Source organism: Tupaia chinensis, unplaced genomic scaffold (assembly GCF_000334495.1).
Source record: "Tupaia chinensis unplaced genomic scaffold, TupChi_1.0 Scaffold000335_1, whole genome shotgun sequence".
NCBI lineage: Eukaryota > Metazoa > Chordata > Mammalia > Scandentia > Tupaiidae > Tupaia > Tupaia belangeri.
In genome coordinates this window covers 385936-406083 of record NW_006159829.1, presented here as the reverse complement: position 1 = coordinate 406083, position 20148 = coordinate 385936, and the positions used below count along the sequence as shown (strand labels likewise).

Below are 20148 nucleotides of genomic sequence, written 5' to 3'. Positions count from 1 at the left end.
GCCGGGGGCGGCGGGCGGCAGGCCAGCGTGTGCCGCGACTTCGGCGTGCCCGGAGGCACGCTGCGCGGCTGGCTCAAGGACGAGCCTAAGCTGCGCTGGTTCCTGGACCAGCTGGGCGGCGAGGTGGGCACGCAGCGCAAGAAGATGCGGCTGGCCAACGAGGAGGAGATCGACCGCGCGGTGTACTCGTGGTTCCTCGCGCTGCGCCAGCACGGTGTGCCCCTGTCCGGGCCTCTCATCCAGGCGCAGGCTGAGGCCTTCGCGCGTCAGATCTACGGGCCCGAGTGCACCTTCAAGGCCAGCCACGGGTGGTTCTGGCGCTGGCAGAAGCGCCATGGCATCTCCAGCCAGCGCATCTATGGCGAAGCAGAGCCCTCAGGCCCGGGCCCTGTGCCTGGCCCACCGGTCAAGGAGGAGCCCGCATTGCCCCCCGGAACCGGTGCCCTGACCGACCGCGCCTCTGCCCCACCGCCGTCCACCGAGGGCGGCTACGACGATGAGCAGATCTACAACGCCAACGTCACCGGTCTCTATTGGAAGCTGCTCCCAGAGCGTGCTGCGCCGTTGGGTGCAGGGGACTCCCGGGCAGGGGGCTGTGGCCAGCGCTGGCGGGGTGACCGGGTAACGGTGCTGCTGGCTGCTAACCTGACCGGCAGCCACAAGCTGAAGCCACTGGTCATTGGGCAGCTGCCTGACCCACCCAGCCTACGCCACCACAACCAAGACAAGTTCCCAGCCTCCTACCGCTACAGCCCTGACGCCTGGCTCAGCCGCCCGCTACTGCGGGGCTGGTTCTTCGAGGAGTTTGTTCCTGGCGTCCGGCGCTACCTGCGCAGAAGCTGCCTACAGCAGAAGGCGGTGCTGCTGGTGGCCCACCCTCCCTGCCCCAGTCCGGCCCCCAGGGTGCCCCCCCTGGAGGAGAGCGAAGAGACCCCCAAGTGGTGCCGGCCTGAACCCCTGGGCCCCCCGGAGGAGCTGCAGACGCCAGACGGCGCCGTGCGTGTGCTGTTCTTGTCTAAGGGCAGCTGCCGTGCGCACATCCCAGCCCCCCTGGAGCAGGGCGTGGTGGCCGCCTTCAAGCGGCTCTACAAGCGTGAGCTACTCCGGCTGGCCGTGTCCTGTGCCGGCGGCTCCCCGCTGGACTTCATGCGCAGCTTCATGCTCAAAGACATGCTCTACCTGGCCGGCCTCTCCTGGGACTTGGTGCAGGCGGGCAGCATTGAACGCTGCTGGCTGCTGGGCCTGCGGGCGGCCTTTGAGCCCCGGCCCCCAGACGGCTCTGGGTACCCTGCCCGCCAGGCGGAGGAGGCGGCTGAGCACAGCAGAGTGCTCAGTGACCTGACGCACCTCGCCGCCCTGGCGTACGAGCGCCTGGCGCCTGAGGAGGTGGCTGAGTGGCTGCACCTGGATGACGACGGGGCTCTGCCTGAAGGCTGCCGAGAAGAGGAGGCCCCTGCACGGCCCTCCTTGCTGGCCCCTGCAGCCCCAGTCAGCCTGACCCTTGGCATGGGGCCTGGAGAGGAGGAGGAGGTCACTGAGCGTGGAGGCTCCTCGGTGCCCACGGCTGGGGAGGCTGTCCGAGGGCTGGAGACAGCACTGCGGTGGCTGGAGTGCCAGGACCCCAGGGAGGTGGGGCCGCTGAGGCTGGTGCAGCTGCGCTCCCTCATCGGTGTGGCCCGCAGGCTTGGGAGCCCTGGGCGCCCCTCCGCTGGCCCGGATGCTGGCGTGTGACTGGGCCAGCATGGCGCCCGCTGCACTTAGAGAGCTGGTACACTAGTTTCTCATCCCCCTCTTGCTGCCCCCCTGTGGCCCACCCCAGGGTCCAGGGATCCCAAGAATCCAGGCCCAGCATGACCTGGAGGGGCTCTGTTGGTGGAGGGTCCCCCTGTCCCACTTGTGTGGTGGCTGAAGAGAAGCCCAGCTCCTCCCCAGGCAAGCGCTCACAGGGTCCCCTCACACAAGTTGGGCACAGGCACCTTAGTCGCTGGCCGTCCCCACCCTGGTCCCCCTAGCCACCTGTCCATCATGCACTGGAAGAGGGCGCTGGTGCTGTGGGTGCCTGGCCAGCTTCATCTCCGCAGAGATGGCTCATTGCTTTTCACATGTTAAATGCATTTTGTTGTTTTGGATTTTTTCAGAGAGAGAGGTTTTTTGTTATAGGGTGTACATGTTCGCCAGAGACACAGAAAATGAGAAATCACCCCCAAGGGGATGACCACACCACAGGCCCATCCCCATTCTCCTCTCGGGATCTTGGGCACACATGCACACGCACCCAAACTGAGTTTTAAGCTGCCAGGTCTGGGACTTGAACCACGGTTGACTACGTGGGAGTCCAGCAACGTAAATGTTACACCATCTCCTGGTCCCATGAATCTGTTTTTAAATAGAATCTTCAGAAGGGCCGTGAAAACCGAGTAGAGCAGGGTGGCCTCTGAGCTGTCTCCTGCCAGTGTTCTGGAGACAAGGACCAGGGTGCTGTTTCTGAGCTCGGGGCCTTATGGAGTAGGAAGGGAAGAGGGGCCCAGACTCAGCTTCTTGAGGTTCAGGGTATGGCCAGGGGATAGCTTTCTGTCCACTGGCTTTTTAGTCTTCCTTAAGGGAACTCCATGCTGAACAGATTTTACACCATGGGTGGGCGCAGAGCGGATGAGCCCCCAAGTCTCCATCCTCACAGACCACCTGTCCAGCCCCAGGGCCGGGCTGATGCCCCAGCATCACCGCAGTGCCTTAGTGCTGCCCTTCAGGGGCTGTCCTGCACTCCACCCCCACTTCCATCTCTCCTGGCACTGCCAAGGGTGTGACCAAGGAGCCTCTGCACAGCCCCATTTGAAAGGGGAGAGAGTGCCTGAGTGACCATCCCTCTACTCCGCCGGTCTGGGGCCAAGCCGTGCCTGAGACAGGGCCTGCTTTTGCAGAGATGCCAGGGCGCTCTCGAGGGACAGGGGTCAAGTCAAGGGGGCTACTTCCTCCTGGCACCTCCCCATCGTCACCCATGCCCCGCATCCTCAAGGTCCGAGCCTTGAAAACACAGCCTTGGTGAGTGCCCGGCCAGTGGCCAGATGCTGCCTCCCTAGAAGGGAAGCGCTGCCTGGCTCAGCAGTGGGGTGCCTAAGGGAGCACCCCAAAAGGGATTTGTGTGTGAGTCTAGGAGTGAGCCATTCTTTGGAGACTGCTGCAGTCAACGATCACGAATAGGCCTCACATTTTGGAAGGTGGGAGTCAAGATAGAGGCGGTCCAAGGCCATCAGCCTCCACCTGCAGCCTCCTGGGCCTGCAGCCCTCTGGGGCCGGGCCGCCACCAGCCACTCCTCTGAGTCGCTCCTTTGGTGAGGTTTCCAACTCCAGCCTCCCAGTTTCAATCCTTCTATTGGCGTGGGCTGGGGTGAGCACCTAGGAGACCCAGGGTCAGGAGACCAGCAGCCCCAAGGCAGGTGTGACAGCCCCTTAGAGCTTCCTGTCAGGCATGGGTCTGTGCATGTGTTTGCTGGGCAGACCCTGGCCAGAGGCCAGGAAGGTGCTGTTGAGGGGACATGCTATTTGGTCGCATGCCAGGAGGCAGAGGACCGGCAGGTCCCCAGGCTGGCTCAGCATCTGACATGACAGACCCCAAGCAGGTGGCAGGGCATCGGGAAAGTTTGTGCCCTTTGGTTGCCCCTTTGCTGGTCCTGCTGGGCCGTGGACCCTGGAGCTCGCACCCTGCTCTGTGGTGACCACGAGGGAGAGTCCAGGTACCCTGGTAGAAACCAGGCCTTGCAACCTTGAGGATTTTGCACATTCCAAGGCATGTGGGGGTCCCCGTGGCCTGGGGAGGGAAAGCGCTGAGGACAGAGATAGGAGCATGCAGGGTTCTGGGCTGAGCCTAAGTGCCATGCAGAAGGAGCTGTCAGCGGCTCCCGCACACTGGGGCCCAGCCCCTTACACTGCCTGGTTGAATTATCCGTAGGAGCCCAGCTAGGGCCTGGCCACACCCCAGGGGAGCTGAGACACCCCCCCCCACGGTGGGATCTTGTGCCGCTAACGTTCAGCCTTGCTTATCGCTCAGTTTACCTGGTTGGAGGAGTCCAGTGGTGTGTCACATAATAAAGGTTGATCATGTCAACTTCCTAAGCTTCCACTTTAAAATCTTTTTTTTTTTTTGAGCTATTTTTAAGTTTACTTATTTCTTCCACGAGATAGAGCCAAAAAGACAAGAGGCACTCTCAGCAGGTCTCATGCTACAGTGCACCGTCTCGTCTCAGCCAGCCTATGCCGTGGCCACGGGCGTGCACCTGTCTCAGGGAGGTCCCGGGACATGAACCCAGGACCTTCCCATGTGGACTTTCCCCACAGATTGAGACTGAAGGTGCACAGGCAGGGTAGTACTGTTCAACAGTGCACCACCACACCCACCAGGCTCAACCCTGAAAGAGGAACTTTGCCCACAGTAAGGAACAGCCGCCTGGCTGACCCACAGGCTCGACCCCAAAGTTGGCATTAGTAAACACATGCCCTTGCCCTCCCAGCTGGGCCTGGGAGCAACTGAGCCCCTCTCTTGGGACATGGCCTGCTTAAAGTCAGGACGGGCTGATGGCTGAGCAGGCTGGGGTCCTGGGGGAGATGTCTCAAGGAGACCATGCCTCTCAGTTTCCAGTGTTGAACCTCCACTGCAGCTCCTGGTCAGGTCTGAGTGCAGGCAGCTCAGGGGTGCCTGCACACACCCTGGAGTGGCAGTTGGGGTGCAGGGGAAGCTGGTGCCTGTGTCCTTGCCACACTCGGCTAGCTGCAGAGTGGGAGGCCTCCGCCCCCACCCCCTGTGCACATGGGCTGACATCCACTTCCGAGCCCAGGTATCTGGGCTCAGCTGACGTGGGGTTCAGGCACCTGGAAGAGACCCCTCAACCTCTGATCAAACTGGTTCACTCACTGCTCTGGGTGGGTGTCTTCACTCCCATTTCACAGGGAGGAAAACAGGGCGGCTGGAGAGCTACTAATGGCTGGCAGGGGTGAGGGCAGAGGCTGGACCTGCAGGTGTGGAGCAGGGCGGGGCCTTGTCCCTGCTCTGTGGGAGCCGTCAGTCCCTGAGGTCACATAGCACAGTCAGCACAGGGGGCTGCTGCAGTGCCTGGCCAGGTGTCTCAGGAGGTTGCTGGGTGGAGGCCAGAGAGGCTGCAGCACTTGACAATGGGAGGGGAGGCCCAGGTGAGCCTTGCAGGTGGCACCCCGCGAGGCCCCCCAAAGGCCCGAGCCCTGGCCTTGAATCCCACAGGCTTGCGTTCCCCCCCCAGGTCCTAGCTTCCCTGATGTACCAGTCCACAGAGGCCATGCCAGAAAGCCACAGCCTGCAGTCAGAGGCCAGCACACGGTGCCTGGGCCATGAGGCCTGCTAGGACTCCAGACCCAGGGCAGGGCCATCAGGTGGCCACCCTCCTAGACCTCAAGTGTCCCCTTGGCCTGCTCTCAGCCCAGCCCATAATGTACGGTGCTGCTGGGCACGGAGAGTGCAGCTCTGCCCATGGCCTGGGTGCTCTTGCTCTTCAGGATAGCAAACCCCTGGGTTCACCGAGGAAGGGGTTCCAGTGCAGCACCCTCCAACAAGAGCTGAGCTGAGAGCGTGGCAGAGACATCCAAGGACAAAGCTGTAGACCGGACACAGGCCACTTGGTCATTTTCTTTTTTCCTTAAGTTTATTTTACATCTGCCTTCCATGGGCCACCTTATCTTTACACTGTGGCCCCTCACAGCCTCCCCCAGCCTGGATCACAGCACACCTGTGCACACCGGCCTCTCCAGAGATGCCTCAAGACGTGACGCCAGGCCTCCCTGGAGTCTGGAGCTGCAGTGTTGTCACTTTGTCCCTGGCTGGCCCCTGGCCATACCAACTGCCCCACTGTGCAAGCAGCTGACTCCAAGAGTCATTGTCACCATGAGGGGTAGGGGCCACTGTAGGGGGCCTTTCTCACCACCCAGAGCCCACAGTCCCACCACCCCCTTAGGCCCTGTCCCCTGGCAGCGCGTTGCAGGGGAGGGAGCAGCGTCAGACACTCATGCAAGATGGAGGGGCTCCAGGGCAGCAGGAAGCTGCAGTGTGGCTGGTGGAGGCGGGAGGCCTCCGGTGCCACTGAGGCCTACTTCTTGTTGAGCTCCTTGGCCCGGCGGGTGGCAGCCTCCACAGCACTCATGGCAGGGGGCCGCCGCCCCCCCCCCTCCCCTGGCTCGGGGGGGGGCCAGCCTCCACAGCACTCATGGCAGCTGCCCGCAGCCCACCCTGCTCCATGGCATGGAGCCCATAGATGGTGGTACCGCCCGGCGTGCATACGTCTGTCCGCAGCTGTGCCGGGTGCTGGCCCCTCTGCAGCAGCATCTTGGCTGTGCCCTGGGGAGGGGGCATGGGACTGGTGACTTGGGAGCTAGAGCAGCCCCTACTGGTACAGGGACCACTGGAACACTGCCCCAACCACATCCCAGGCTCCTCAGGCCTGCTGGTGACCCGCCCACCCGAGGTAGTTCAGGCCCAGCCCTGTCATCTCGCTGGGCCTCCTGCACTCACCAGCAGGGTCTGGGCAGCGATGCGGTGGGCCAGGCCACTAGGCATCCCCATCTTGACAGCGCCATCAGCTAGGGCCTCCAAGAACGCACATACCTGCAGAAGCAGTGTGGGGGACTGTCAAGGCTGACACTCCCCAGCAGGCAGCACCAGCCTGCAGGACGCTCAGTCATCAGGACTGAGCCCTGGAGTGACTGACGTATGCCTAGGCTGAGGCCTGAGCCCAAGGGCCTGCCAAGAGGGCCTCACAAGCCCACCTAGAGCACACCCCACAGCACCTAGAGACCCAGGGCTGGGTTGAGGGTAGAGGTGGTCTCAGGGACTGGGGGACCCCCTTTTGCTGAGGACTGGCCTGCTGGGGTGGGTGGGACACTCACGAAAGCCACACCACTGCCACTGAGGCCTGTGTGGATGTCCATGTAGGCCTCGGGCACCTCCTCACACTGTCCACAGGCCTCCAACAGGTTCAGCCGGAACTGCTCCCAGCGTGGCTGCCCCGCGCCATCACCATGGCCCCCTCCTGGAGCACGCAGGGCAGGTTGGGTGAGACCCGCAGCACCCGTGTACCTGAGGGCAGCAGCTAGCCAGAGAGAGGGTGGGATCAGGGACCTGTGGAGTTGGACCTTGCCAGCCAGCCACAGGGTCCATGCCTTCTTCCTGGGCATGAGCCGACTCCAGCCACCTGGTCCAGGAGATCCACCGACGGTACCTGCGGGCTGGCCAGGAGGGCCTGCACCAGGGTCATGCCTTGGCCTGAGGGCCACTCACCTCCTCCAGGGTGCTCAGAGGGACTCCAGCAGCCACAGACACTATGATGTGCTCGGCAGTGACCAAAGGGGCCACCTCTTCCAGCACGGCGGGCAGGACGTGGGGCTTAGTGGCAAAGATGACCAGTGAGCAGCTCTGCAGCACCTCCTGGTTGGAGTGGGTGGTCTGGCAGCCCAAAACCTGCATGGGGATCCCGGGACCAGGACCAGGGTGAAATGAGTGAAGCAGCCCCCACCCATGCCCCGCCGGCTGCAAGGGACCCTGCAACCCCATGCGTTCCTGTGCGTCCCCGCAGGCCTCTCCCACAAGTGTCGGCACCACTTCCCGTTCTCAGGCCCAAGGCTCAGGTCTGCTCCTTACAGACACGTGCACACACGCACACACAGACACACAGGCACATATGCACACAGCTGCACTTTGCTCTGCTCTGGCCCCATGACCCTGACGTTCCTCCTGACCGCTGACCTCCCCTGCTGCAGACAGTCTCAAAACTTCAGTTAAACAAGCCATACTTCCTTGGTCCTGGTATGTGTCTCAGAGAAACAGGAGCCACGAGGGGCCATGTTGGGCCCCAAGAGGAAGCTGCCCTATCACAGCCTGGGCCCATGCTCACCCGGAAGCGGCAGAGATTCTTGTCCGTTGGTGCACTGGCCAGCACGCGCTGAGCATCCACTTTTCCTGCAAGGGCACAAGCAGAGCGTGGGCGAGGGGCTGCACAGGGAGAAGAGGAGGAAGCGCTCGCTGGCCTCTCAAGCTCAGCCACCAGCCACCCCTGGCCTACACCTGGCTCCCCCACTGGCCTGAGACTGCAGGAACCCAAAGCGGGGATGAGCTGTCTGGCTGGGACCAGGCACCCAGACCCATCAGTTCTCCCTGGCTGTTACCACCACCTGCCAGGCCCTGGCCTCATCCAATGAGGGCACTGGTCCCTGGGGACTCTGTCCAGGGAAGAAAAGCATGTCCGGAACATAGGCTGCAGGCCAGGCAGTACCCAGGGAGCGCCAGGTAGGGGTGGGCCCGTTGGGCACAGGTAACTGATTACCACAAAGGCTCAATGGGGCCAAGCTTCCTCGGGAGGGGTGGTCCCTGCTGGGCAGTCCAAGGAGAGGCTAGAGGCCCATTGGGTAGAAATCATCTGCTCATGTGGAGTCCAGGCGTAAGAGTATTGGATCAGACTTCAGTAAAGTCAAACCAGAAAACAGACATGCATACCATGACCTGAACACAGGATCGATAACCTGGGACAGGGACTAGTGCTGGGCCCAACATGCAACACACGCTAATCTTCAGAGCCCAGGCAGAGGGAGGGGACCCGGGTGGGGGCCGCCTGCGGGCTTCAGTTCCGGTACCTGTCTGACTCGAGCCCTGGAGAATGGCCACGGCAGAGAGCTGCACGTCGCTCTGCACCCCACGGTATGACGCAGTAGTTTCTAAGCACTGAGTGGCACTGGGGAGCATGGGCACCCCTGGCCACACACCAGTGGCTCCCGGCCACGGACATTTTTGCCCTCTGTTTTCTGCCCCCAGGAGACATCTGGCAATGTCTGGAGACCATTTTGGTGGGTGCTACTGGCATCTAGAGGAGCCAGGGGCGGTAAACTTGCTCCCCAGGGTGAGCCCACGTCCAGAAACCCTGGTGTTCACCAACAGGAGTATGACTGGCACACAGAGGGGGTCAGAGGCTGGGTGCGGTCAGCCTGACAGGCAAGGAACTTGGCCACTGATGCAGGCACTACGCTGGCAATGCCAGGGGCAGTAAGTCACATATGTAACTGTAGGTTTCTAGGAGCCACAGCCGAAAGATAAGAAAGCAGGGGCAGCAGGTGGCATGGTAGTTAAGGCACTGGATTCCCACATGGCTAACTGGGGTTCAAGACCCAGACCTGGTGGCTGAAAATTATACTGGGCATGTGTGCTCACTATCCCTAGAGTAGAATGGAGAAGAAGGGACTAAAGCGTAGGCATCTCCCCTGAGTGGTGACTTCTCATTGTCTCTCTCCAGAAAGCGTATGCTCCCTATAGCAAAAACCTTTTTAAAAAAAAGGAAAGGAAAGAAAGAAAGGTTAACAGTAATGACAAGACATCGAATTCAACCCAGTGTCCAAGATATTATCTGTTCAACAAATAACCTAAATTGAAAAATCAACTACCAGGCCAGCAGGTGGGCATGGTAGTTAAGGCACTGGATTCCCACATGGCTAACTGGGGTTCAAGACCCAGACCTGGTGGCTGAAAATTATACTGGGCATGTGTGCTCACTATCCCTAGAGTAGAATGGAGAAGAAGGGACTAAAGCGTAGGCATCTCCCCTGAGTGGTGACTTCTCATTGTCTCTCTCCAGAAAGCGTATGCTCCCTATAGCAAAAACCTTTTTAAAAAAAAGGAAAGGAAAGAAAGAAAGGTTAACAGTAATGACAAGACATCGAATTCAACCCAGTGTCCAAGATATTATCTGTTCAACAAATAACCTAAATTGAAAAATCAACTACCAGGCCAGCAGGTGGCATATGGTGGTTGAGGTGCCAGACTCCTACATAGGTGACCACGGTTCGAGTCCCGGACCTGGTGGCTTGCTTTCTCACTTTCCCTCTCTTTCTCTGATGAGCACATGCGCCCTATAGCAAACTTTAAAATAATAATAAATAAAACAAAATAAATAAATAATTTAAAAACAAAACGAAACACCTACAACTTACTCTTTTACGAGGGTCATTCTGCACATCCACGTCACATCTTGACGGGGCCCAGCGCGGTCCAGCGCTCCCTAGCCCCCTGGCTGTCCTGGGGCAGGGTCCTGTTCCACCCCAGGTACTCCAGCCGCCCCGCCTCTGGGCAGGATTCTGGGGGCTCCACCTTGCGGGCACCTGCGAAACTCAGGTGCGCCCACCCCTCCCGGCAAATGCGCTCCTCCCACACCAGGCCGCGGGCCGGGCCCCGCGCCGCCCTACCTGCTCGGACGAGGCCCTGCGCGATGGCCTCAGCCATTCGGCCGGCACCGACGAAGCCCACGCGCGGGGGCTCAGGCCCAACAGCAGCCATCTCGCCGTAGGAACCCGCTGTGCTCGCTGCCCAACCATAGGCCGAGCCGGTTTCCGCCTCCCTCAATTCCACCAATGGGATACGTCGCCCCGCCCCTTCTCTCTCGATTAGCCGCTTGGAACTTGCACTCCGCCTCCTGAGAGCCGTGCTCTATTGGCTCCCAAAGGAACGGGTCCCGCCCCTCGCTGCTCATTGGTTCGAAAAAGGCAACTCCGCCCCCCGCCGCCTATTGGCTGAGGTATTCCGGGAGTGGGGCTCGAGCAGAGGGCTGTGCCGCAAGGTTGAGCTAGGAGTACGTGTAATTGCGATTTTGATTTCCTGAAGGTTAAGGTTGGAGAGGGGGTGCTCGTGCCAAACTTGACTCCCGCTCCTCAAAGTGAGTGTCCCTCGCTAAGATGCTGACTGGCCACCAACTGGTAGTCACAGGGCTCCCGGGAGGCGGGTCCTCCCCAACGCTGCTGAGACTGCATAAATGAGCCAGCGTGCTCCTTGGAAACACCTATGGTGTTACATTTTGCCTGCCAGTTCCGATTCTCCAGTCAGCTGCGGGGCGCCGGGAAACGTGAGATCACCCTTCTTGAGAACGACCCAGAGAGGGACCAGCAGTTAGCGTAATGGCTATGTTGCTGGACTCCCATGTAGCCGACTGCAGTTCGCGTCCCAGACCTGGTGGCTTAAACTCACGCCAGGCGCGTGTGCGTGCCCAAGATCCCGAGAGAATGGAGGAGAAGGGATTGCGGCGTGGCCATCCCCTTGGGGGGTGATTTCTTGCTTTCTGTCTTTCCGTCACTCTGTCGCTTTCTGTCTCTCTCTTTCTGGCGAGCGCACGCGCCCTATAGCAAAAACCTCTCCAAAAAAAAAAAAAAAAGAGAGAGAGAGAGAGAGAGAGAACGATCCACAGCGAGGCCCGGCCCTGTTTCCAGTCCTGGGGGGAAAGGAGGACTTCCTCTGACTGCAGAGGAAGATGGGATGGGATGCTTGTGGTTTTTAATTGACATGAAAGAGCCAATAGTAGTTGCTTTCTATTCTTTGCCCACTGTGTGACTGCTTTTGAGGAGAGATGTTTGCTATACAGACAGAAAGCAAGAACTCAGCCTCTTGGGGACATAGCCATGCAGCAGTCCCTTCTCTGTTCTCCTCTTAGGATTTGGGGCATGCACACACATGCGCCCAGCATGAATTTTAAGCCGCTAGGTCCAGAACTCAAACCACAGTCAACTACTTGGGAGTCCATCGATATAACCATTATGCCATCTGCTGATCCTGTGTGACTACATTTTTAAAACCTTTTCAATTTTATTTATTAAAATTTGCTATAGAGTGCCTGTGCTCACCAGAGAAAGACAGAGAGGGAGCAAGATCAAGAAAGCACCTCCTGGAGGGATGGCCATGCCTCAATCCCTTATCCATTCTCTGGGGATGTTCTCACATGCCTAGTGTGCTTTTTAACGCTGCTGGGTCCAGAAAATGAACCTCACAGTCAGCCATGTGGGGTCCAGCTACTCTAGCCTCTGCTGGCCCCATTTGGCATTTTATTGTTTTTGTTTAATGATTATTAATTTTATTTATTTATTTAACTTGCTATATGGCACATGCACTCAGAAAGAGAAACAAGCCACCAGGTCCTGGACTCGAACCCTAGTCTGTTATGTGGGAGTCCAGTACCCCAAACACCATACCACCTGCCAGCCTCCCCATTTGACCTCTTCTAAATTCTTCAACAATGGAATTCCTGGGACCAGCACTTAATGTAATGGCTATGTCGCTGGGCTCCCACGTAGTCGACTGCGGTTCGCGTCCCGGACCCGGTGGCTTAAAACTCACACCGGGCGCGTGTGCGTGCATGCCCAAGATCCCAAGAGGAGAATGGAGAAGAAGGGATTGCGGCGTGACCATCCCCCCAGGGGTGATTTCTCGCTTTCTGATGTCTCTGTCTGTCTGTTGAGCGCATGCGCCCTATAGTGAAAACCTCTCCAAAAAAAGAAAAAAATAGGAATTCCCTCTTTCATTCAACCAACATTTGTACACTTGCAGTGCCTGGGCCCTGCCTCGGGTCCAGGAAGCCTCCACGTGGCACAGCAGGGACAAGAGGGCCCCAGCCAGCAGGCCTACTTGCCAACTGTGGAGTCCCTGTGTGGCCGCACACATGCCCGGCATACCCCAGAGGATGGTCAAGGTTCTGAGGCCAATGGCATGGGGCGGGGATGGTGACCCAGAGGCGGTCTCAGCCTCTGCACAAGAAACAGTTCTGAGCGTGGGGTCAGCAGTGCAGCCTCTCCCCACTCTGTGGGTCCTGAGCCTTCTGCCCCGTGTAAAGTGGGGAGAGTCCCCACTTCCGTGCCACAGGTCGCTGTGACAGCTCCAAGATCAGTGTGCAGGAGAGGCAGCATCTTCGCTTTGCAATGCTCTCTGCATAGCAAAGGGCCATGGGGCTCAGGGGTGTCCCTGTGGCAACCAGTCAGGCAGAGGCCCTGCAGGGACCTCGCCAGTGAGGCGGAAGTGCTGAGCAGGGTTCGGAAAAGGGGAGGGATGCTGCAGGAGGGGTCAGCTGGGGCCCTGGAGGGAGGCTGCCCTCCAGGCCAAGGGTGGGGGTGGGGCAGCCAACGGGGAGACTCTGTGGCTGAGGACACACAGGGAGCTACGCACAGAGAAATGGAAGTGCACCTCGGCTTCAGCCAGGCATCAAGAAGAGGCTGGCGGGGGGAAAGGTTTGGATCTTCAAGGCCAAGACAGGAGGCAGGCTCAGGCTGAGCCAGATGTCCGTTTAGCCATGGGGCCAGGGGCCTCATGAGCCAAGCACCTGGGGAACCAGGTTAAATGCCACTGCCCACCTGCAGCTGCCCCTACTATCGCCCCAGGGTCCTGCAGCCCCCTCCTGCAAACCCCCAGGACGGAATACAGGTCGGCTCTCAGGCCCTCAGAATGAGGGCTTGGAGGCAGGCTGTGGGAGGTGCGGTGGCCGTGACACCCAGTCACATCACCCTGAAGGACACCTGGTTCCCTGGGTGACTTGCAGCGAGGTAAGGGAGGTCCAGCGTACCTGACTGCCCAGGGTCACCCTGCTGCGCCCACAGCCCCTGGCTGGGCAGCACAGGTCTCTCCTCTTCAGCCTGGGTCTCAGCACTAGCGGGTGCCTCAGCTGACACCTGACTGTGCTGTATCCGGAGCACCCCACTACTCTCACTCCTGCCAGTTCCTCACCTTGCTGGCACAGCACCGGCTCAGCTGCCACCCTCCGGCTCAGCTGGAAGCCTCCCCTAAACCCCAGCCCTACCCTGGACAGAGCCCAGACCCATAAAGAGCCGGGTGCACTGTGACGCTCTGCGTCCTGGAGCCCCAAACCCAGGAGGGGTGTCAGGGCAGGGCATTGCTGGGGAGAACTGAGGGGCAGTCAGGGAAGCTTCTTGGAGGTGGGGTCACTTCAGTGAGAGCTAACACATGGGCAGGCCTTGGGGCCAGCAGATGGAGTGGAGGTTAAGGCAGCTGGCCCCACATGGCCAACTGCATGCTCCAAGCCCTGAGCTGGCGGCTAGAGTCACGCTGGACATGTATGTCTGTGTGTGCCCAAATCCCAGGAGAATGGAGAAGGGACTGGTGTGGCCATCTCTGGGGGATGATTTCTCACTTTCTCTCCCCCCTCTCTCCATCCCTCTCCGTGAGCACACTTGCCCTATAGCAAATTTAAGAGAAGAAAAAGGTGGGGAGTGGGGCCAGCAGGTGGCATGGTGGTTAAAAGTGTTGGACTCCCACATGGGTGACCGCGGTTCAACCCCCAGACCTAGCATCTTGTTTTCTCACTGTCTTCTCTGCACTGTCTCTCAGGTCAAATTAAAAACACATACTTTTTAGTATATACTATACTAGATAAATTGTTTATTTATTAAGTATTGCTTAAGTAAATAATTCTTTTTTTTTTCTTTGCTATAGGGCGCGTGCGCTCACCAGGCAGACAGAGAGAGACATAGAGACAGAAAGCGAGAAATCACCCCCCAGGGGGGATGGTCACGCCGCAATCCCTTCTCCTCCATTCTCCTCTCGGGATCTTGGGCACGCACGCACACGCGCCTGGCGTGAGTTTTAAGCCGCTGGGTCCGGGACACGAACCGCAGTCGACTACGTGGGAGTCCAGCGATATAGCCATTATGCTAACTGCTGGTCCCAAGTAAATAATTCTTTAAAAAAAAAATAAAAGGTCAGGGCCAGCCTTCATCCGCTGCAGGAAAAAACTGCTTTTGCCGAAAACATTGACAGAGAAGATACAAAGAATGACGGACTGCCACTGGGATAAGAAGAATACTTCGGATTCAGACACGGAAATAAAACCTGAACAGCCACCTCCTTGCGTGAACCCCGGCAATTCAGTGTTTTCATGTTGGACCCACAGACACTCCACACAGCTACCTCACTATCAAAACCTCAGATGATTATGTACAAAACCAATTCAAGTCAATATGGAGAATTTTTACCTATGCCACAGTTTTTTCCCTGCAATTATACTCCAAAGGAGCAAATATTTACAAGCCATACCAGAGCAACTGGATTTTATCAAAATAACACTCTAAATACTGCATCTGACAGAACCAGAACCCTCGATTTTCCTAATTTTCAACATACTCTATGAGAAAACATTCTTTTGTATATTTAAAAGAAAATGTACTCAGAAAATGACGTTTAAATGTAAGGCTAGAATACCTAATTTAGAATATAAAAATATTTGAATCAATTAAAGAAATATCTTTAAGAAATAAAGCATGTGAACTGGTAACTAAAAGACAGCCACATACAGGGGGCAGCTGGCCCAAGCACTTCGGTGCAGGCACAGGTCCCCCAGCACTGCCCAAGGAGACCAAGGAGCGAGCTGGCACCCACGTGCTCACCAGCCATGTCTGGGTCCTGGGGAGGGCTGGTGGGCTCCCCATGCCAGGTACCAAGGAGGCAGAGGACGAGCAGGGCTTTGGAGACCCCCAAACCCCACCAGCCAGCTGTTGCTAGGAGCAGGGAACTGGAGAGCCAGGATGTGAGGGCCATGGGCTTAGGGCCCGCAGCCAACCCGCCCGCCTGCTGGCCCTCCAAGGCCAAGGCCAGGTGAGCCCAGCCTGAGCTCCGCACCCACGCCAGAGATAGTCAGGCCCAGCCCTGACCCCAGGAGCCTCTGCCGCCACCAGGCACTGAGCCTCCCAAGGCCACAGCATGGAGGTAGAGGATGGGAGCTCGACCGTCCAGGGCTGCAGCGGCCATAGTCCCCTGGGCCTGGCTGCGCTTCCCCTCCAGATGATGTCCACACCGCCACCTGGCAGAAGCCTACCTCGCCCCACCGTGCCCTCGCACAGCCGGCACCAGCCTTCTGCCCCCCGGCCCATCAGGCCTCAGGCTGACCTCCAACAACTCTCAGAGCTGAACAGCAAGCAGGGCCAGGGTCCCCAGGCTGGCCCTGTCCTGCCAGGGCAGGCAGGGCTTGGGTGCAGGGGATGGCTTGACACAGAGCTGCCCAGGCCAGGCCTGTAAAAATGCACTTTATTGGCTACCGGGACGAGGACAGCAGGGTGAGGGGACACTCTGGAGTGGCACCAGCAAGCACAGGACCAGGCCTGCCCAGGCCTTGGTTCCCCTGAGGATGGACATGAGTGGACCCCGCTGGATAGTAGCCTGGAGCACCTGGTTTGGGGGTGCGCAGTACCCTCAGCTCCCAGCTGCTGGTCCCGTGGTATCCATGCCCACACCAGGCTCACTTCCGGGCCTGCTCATAGTTGTCGGCGAACCAGGTGCAGGTCTCCTTCACAGCTACGGCAGGCAGGGGGGGAGAGGGGCAGGGCAGGGCTGTGCTGATCCGGGGTGCAGGCAGCAGTGGGGGAAGTGGTCAGGGCAGAACTGTGCTGACTGGGAGGCCCCAGGACATCAGCAGGCCCCTCCAGCTTCGTGCAGGCTGTGGTGGGGGTCCAGGGCCTTACCTGCAGGGTGGCTGCCCTCACGGTGGGAGCAGGGATGCTGCGGCCACAGTAGGGGACACAGTAGGAGGGCAGCAGGGGCAGGAGCCAGAGGAGCCAGGGCAGGCAAGGGGCCAGCACTCACCCTGCTTGAAGGGCGTGAAGCGGAAGTCGGGCAGGTAGGCCCGGAGCTTGCTGTTACTGGCTGTCTTCTTAAACTGCCCGTCCGACTTGGTCGTGTCAAACTGCGCGCCATAGTCAAGGCCACAGGAGAAGGAGCGCCCTGCCCCATGCCCGGCCAGCCCCCCTCCTGCACCGGGGAGCACCGTCAGGGAGGCCACGGTGCCCACCAGCCCCGCCACTGGGACAGAGGATACCGTGATGCCGCCCTGGAAGCCCATGGCCTCCACCACTGCCTCGGCCGCCTCCTTGATGGACACCTCGTCCTCCTCACCCACTGGGGGAGCGGAGGGCCCATAGCCAGCTCAGGCCCCTCCACTTCGGGGGGTCCCCTGCCCCCGCGCCCCGCCCCAGGCCCGCCCACCACAGAGAGGGCACCCACCTGAGAGGATGATGGGCTCTACCTCATTGTACTCCCGCAGGACCCAGATGAAGAGCTGGGCCAGGTCCTGGGGTCAGAGGGCAGGGTCAGAGGCCACCAGGCGTGGCCACAGGCTGCAGGCTGCCTCCCCCAGTGCCCTCCAGTGACCACACACCACTGTCCATGCTCAGACCTGGCATGGACAGGGCCCACCTGTGACCCCTCCTTGAGGAAGCCCTCTCTCCAGCTGAGCTTGACAATGTCCCCCACGACTCTCAAGGGCAGGAGCCCAGGGGACTACATGCAGCCCAAGGACACTCCTCCTGGGGTTCTGCCCAGACCCTCGCCTCATTCTCAGGCTTCTTGGTGCTGAGGCTTCCGCCTCCCCCATGGCCCAGCTGCACACCCAAGGCTTAGGGAAGCTGCATACAGACCAGGGAGTAGATGAACTGCCTCCGCGGCTTCCCGGTGCCCCACACGGTCAGGGCCGAGCCGCTGCCTCCGGGCAGGGCAGGACGGGTGTCAGGGGTGCCATGCCAGCAGCTGCCACCTCCTCCCCGTTGAGCCCCCGGGACCCCATCAGGCAGGCCTCTGCACTCACTCTTGGCCAGGTGCACCTTGTGGATGAGGCCTGGCAGCACATGGCCATCCTCGATGTTGAAGTTGTCATGGGGCCCGAAGACGTTGGTGGGGATGACGGCGGTGAAGGTGCAGCCATGCTGCTGGAAGTAGGCCCTGCAGGGCCGCGTCCCTTGCCCTCAGTCCGGGCCACTGACCCCACTCCACCAGGGCTGACACTCCTTACAGGTGGGACACCAGGGACCCAAGGAGACTCTGGCGGGGCTGCCCAGTCGGCCCCACCCACCCGCAGGGCCTGTGCCCTCTTCCCCAGTTCTGGCCGCACAGGATGGCATGAGGATGACCTGTTCTGCACGTCGATCATCCTCTTGGCATACGCGTACCCAAAGTTGCTGCTGTGGGGCGGTCCATTGTGGATCTGCAGGAGCGGGGGTGCACTGAGGCCCTGCTTCCCCACCCCAGACCCCGCCCCAGGCCACGCCCAGACTCAGGCCACTGCCCTCACCATGGTCTCATCAATAGGGTAGGTGGTCTTGTCAGGAAAGACGCACGTGGATAAGCAGGAGACCACCTTGTGGGCGCCCACCTCAAAGGCCGCGTGCAGCACGTTGTCATTGATGTGCACGTTTTCTCTCTGCCCAGGGGGCGGGGCAGGTCAGGCTCCCCAGGCAGGACCCCAGCCATCACCTGCTTCTCAGTGGCGGAAGCAGGGACACACCCCAGCCCCTCAGACACGGGCAGTACCTGGGCCTGCTCCTGGGCCAAGGCAAAGCCTCCTGATGTGGACTCTACAGAAGCCACCCCTGCAGGCTGGGAGCCCCTGCAGGGCTCGGAGCTGGCCTTCCCCTCCCAGCAGGAGAGAGGCCACGCCCCCTCGGGGCTGGCTGCTAAGGGCAGAGCAGGTCTTTGGGAATGAGGAAGGTGCATGGCCCCAAGCTGGACCTGGAGGGGGGCTCACCCCACAGGGAGAAATCCACCCCTTCCACCAGCCAGACCCAGGAACTTCCCCCACCCAGCTGCTGCCCAGAGCCAGGAAGCCTTGGCCTGCGCTCGCCCTCCCAGGCCTGCTGCTCCTTCCCCAAGCCCACTCTCCATTTAGTCCATTGGACATGAGATGGCCAGGGGTCTGGACTGGCCTCATGAGGGAAGAGGTGGTGGCCGGGCGGCCCACTGGGAAGGCAAACAGGGACAAGAGCCTGAGGTTGCAAGGCCCCTGGGCAGAATCTGGTCTGAGCCTCTGCTGACCCATTGCCCGGTTCAGGCCAGCCAGGTGGGACTGCTGCCCAGAGACAGGTCTAACCCTCGTGGCATAGCTGACGAGGGCAGGGCTCTTAGACCACACCCCCAGGCATGCTCTTGCACCCCAGAATTCGTGGTGGGCCTATGTAGTCAGAGGCTCCAGAAGCACCGAGGGCGCAGGAGGCAGGGACCAGCCCATGTCACCTGTGAACACTGCTACTGCCGGCTCTGCAAGCTTACAGGCTTTCCTCCCAGCAAGGTGCCCTGGGCCACAGTGCCAAGTACGGGTCACTAGGCCCTTGGGAGCTGCTCCCACCAGGCTGCGCCAGGCCCTGATCCTCAAAGGCTTCCTGGGGTAGGAACTGACCCTGTGAGCCTGGCGGCTCTCCAGAAAGGTCCCAGAACCTGGGCTTGGGCTCCAGGGCTGGAGGTGGCCCCTCACTTACCCAGAAGTCCAAATTGTACTTGATGTTCCGGAACAGGCCCCCCACCATGGCAGCGAGGTGAATGACGTGTGTGGGCCGGACCTTCTGGAACAGGGCTTGGGTCTGTGCTGCATCCCTGGGGGAAGCCGGGGTTCAAGGTCCCTGTGGGGGCCTACGGGAGTAAGCACGGTCCAGGTACCGGGGAGAGGCTGCGTGGGGCTGGGGCAGGAGGTGCGGCCAGGAGGGAAAGCGGCCAAGGTCAGTGCCTGGCTGCCTGAGGGCCTGGGCTTCCGGGAAGGGGTGGGGGCTGTTTGCCCAGGAGCACAGCCCAGCCCAGCCACCTGGCCAGGCTGGCCTGGCTCTTCCCTGGAGAGGGCATGGGGGGCGTGCCATGGGGGTGGGCGGGCTCACGTGAGATCAGCATCCTTGGAGGAGACGAACACCCAGTCCTCACCAGGCAGGCCGGCGCCATCTGCTACCACCTTTTGGATGGCCCGGCCCACCAGCCCAGAGCCCCCCGTCACTAGGATCCGCTTGGACCCCTGAGGCTCCCCCATTTTGGCTGTACCTGAAAAGCAAAGGGGATGAGGGTGAGGCCCTGACCCTCTGGGGCCAACCCTCTGACCTTGCCGGTCCCTGGGGCAACTTGCACAGAGGAGGGGGCACAGGCCACTGAGTGCCCCCCAGCAGTCCTGTTCCCCAGGGAGCCTCCGGCCTACACGCCACGTGGCCAGGCAGACGACTTTGGGGCTGGGGCTCCTGGCAGCACAGAAGGCTGTGAGGCGGGGTATGGGGGGGGTTTCCCAGCCAAAGCCCTTAAGCTACAGCCAGGTAAGGGGCGGCACCTGTGCCTGCAGCGCCGCCCACGCCGGAACCTGATTTCCCCTCTGCAGGTCGTGGGGGCTCAGAACTGGACAGGCTTCGGGGCGCCACTGCCCTGAGGACCCCATCCTGGGAGCTGGAAATCTGCCCTCCTGGGCCCCACAGCCAGCGCCCGCAGGAGGGCCCTCCCAAACACCCGGGCTGCCAACCTCGCCTGCAGGCCGTGGGGATCCCACCGGACGGCCTCTCCGGGGCTCCGACTCCCACGAGCGCCCAGGGCCCAGA

General features: G+C 60.4%; 3 protein-coding genes and 1 pseudogene across 4 annotated transcripts; 2 read left to right on the top strand and 2 right to left on the bottom strand.

Annotated features, from left to right (window-relative positions):
- Nucleotides 1–14: 14 nt before the first annotated feature.
- TIGD5 (tigger transposable element derived 5) lies at nucleotides 15–2054 on the top strand (the record flags this gene model as incomplete). The annotated part of the gene is given in 1 exon segment (XM_006152072.3): nucleotides 15–2054. A coding segment is annotated over 1 exon segment (1717 nt), but the record flags the coding sequence as incomplete, so codon positions are not given.
- A 3590-nt stretch (nucleotides 2055–5644) lies between these two features.
- PYCR3 (pyrroline-5-carboxylate reductase 3) lies at nucleotides 5645–10398 on the bottom strand. The gene is given in 8 exon segments (XM_006152071.3): nucleotides 5645–6146; nucleotides 6212–6355; nucleotides 6530–6622; nucleotides 6904–6995; nucleotides 6998–7106; nucleotides 7295–7474; nucleotides 7908–7972; nucleotides 10243–10398. Coding segments are annotated over 8 exon segments (813 nt in total). The 5' UTR covers nucleotides 10334–10398; the 3' UTR covers nucleotides 5645–6107.
- A 4135-nt stretch (nucleotides 10399–14533) lies between these two features.
- On the top strand, nucleotides 14534–15015 carry LOC102497126 (uncharacterized protein C15orf65-like; annotated as a pseudogene).
- Nucleotides 15016–15830: 815 nt separating this feature from the next.
- Nucleotides 15831–20141, bottom strand: GFUS (GDP-L-fucose synthase). Of its 2 annotated transcripts, none has more exons than XM_006152070.3 (11): nucleotides 20073–20141; nucleotides 19453–19609; nucleotides 19063–19177; nucleotides 17883–18011; nucleotides 17761–17795; nucleotides 17400–17533; nucleotides 17233–17297; nucleotides 16820–16886; nucleotides 16635–16714; nucleotides 16403–16502; nucleotides 15831–16114 (listed from the first exon to the last, which is right to left on the bottom strand). In XM_006152070.3, the coding sequence occupies exons 2-11, from the start codon at nucleotides 19596–19598 to the stop codon at nucleotides 16059–16061; spliced, it is 927 nt and encodes a 308-aa protein (XP_006152132.1). In that variant the 5' UTR covers nucleotides 19599–19609; nucleotides 20073–20141; the 3' UTR covers nucleotides 15831–16058. The 2 variants fall into 2 exon arrangements, with proteins under 2 accessions (XP_006152132.1, XP_006152131.1); XM_006152069.3 differs by having other exon boundaries at nucleotides 17722–17795; nucleotides 20073–20137.
- Nucleotides 20142–20148: the final 7 nt, after the last annotated feature.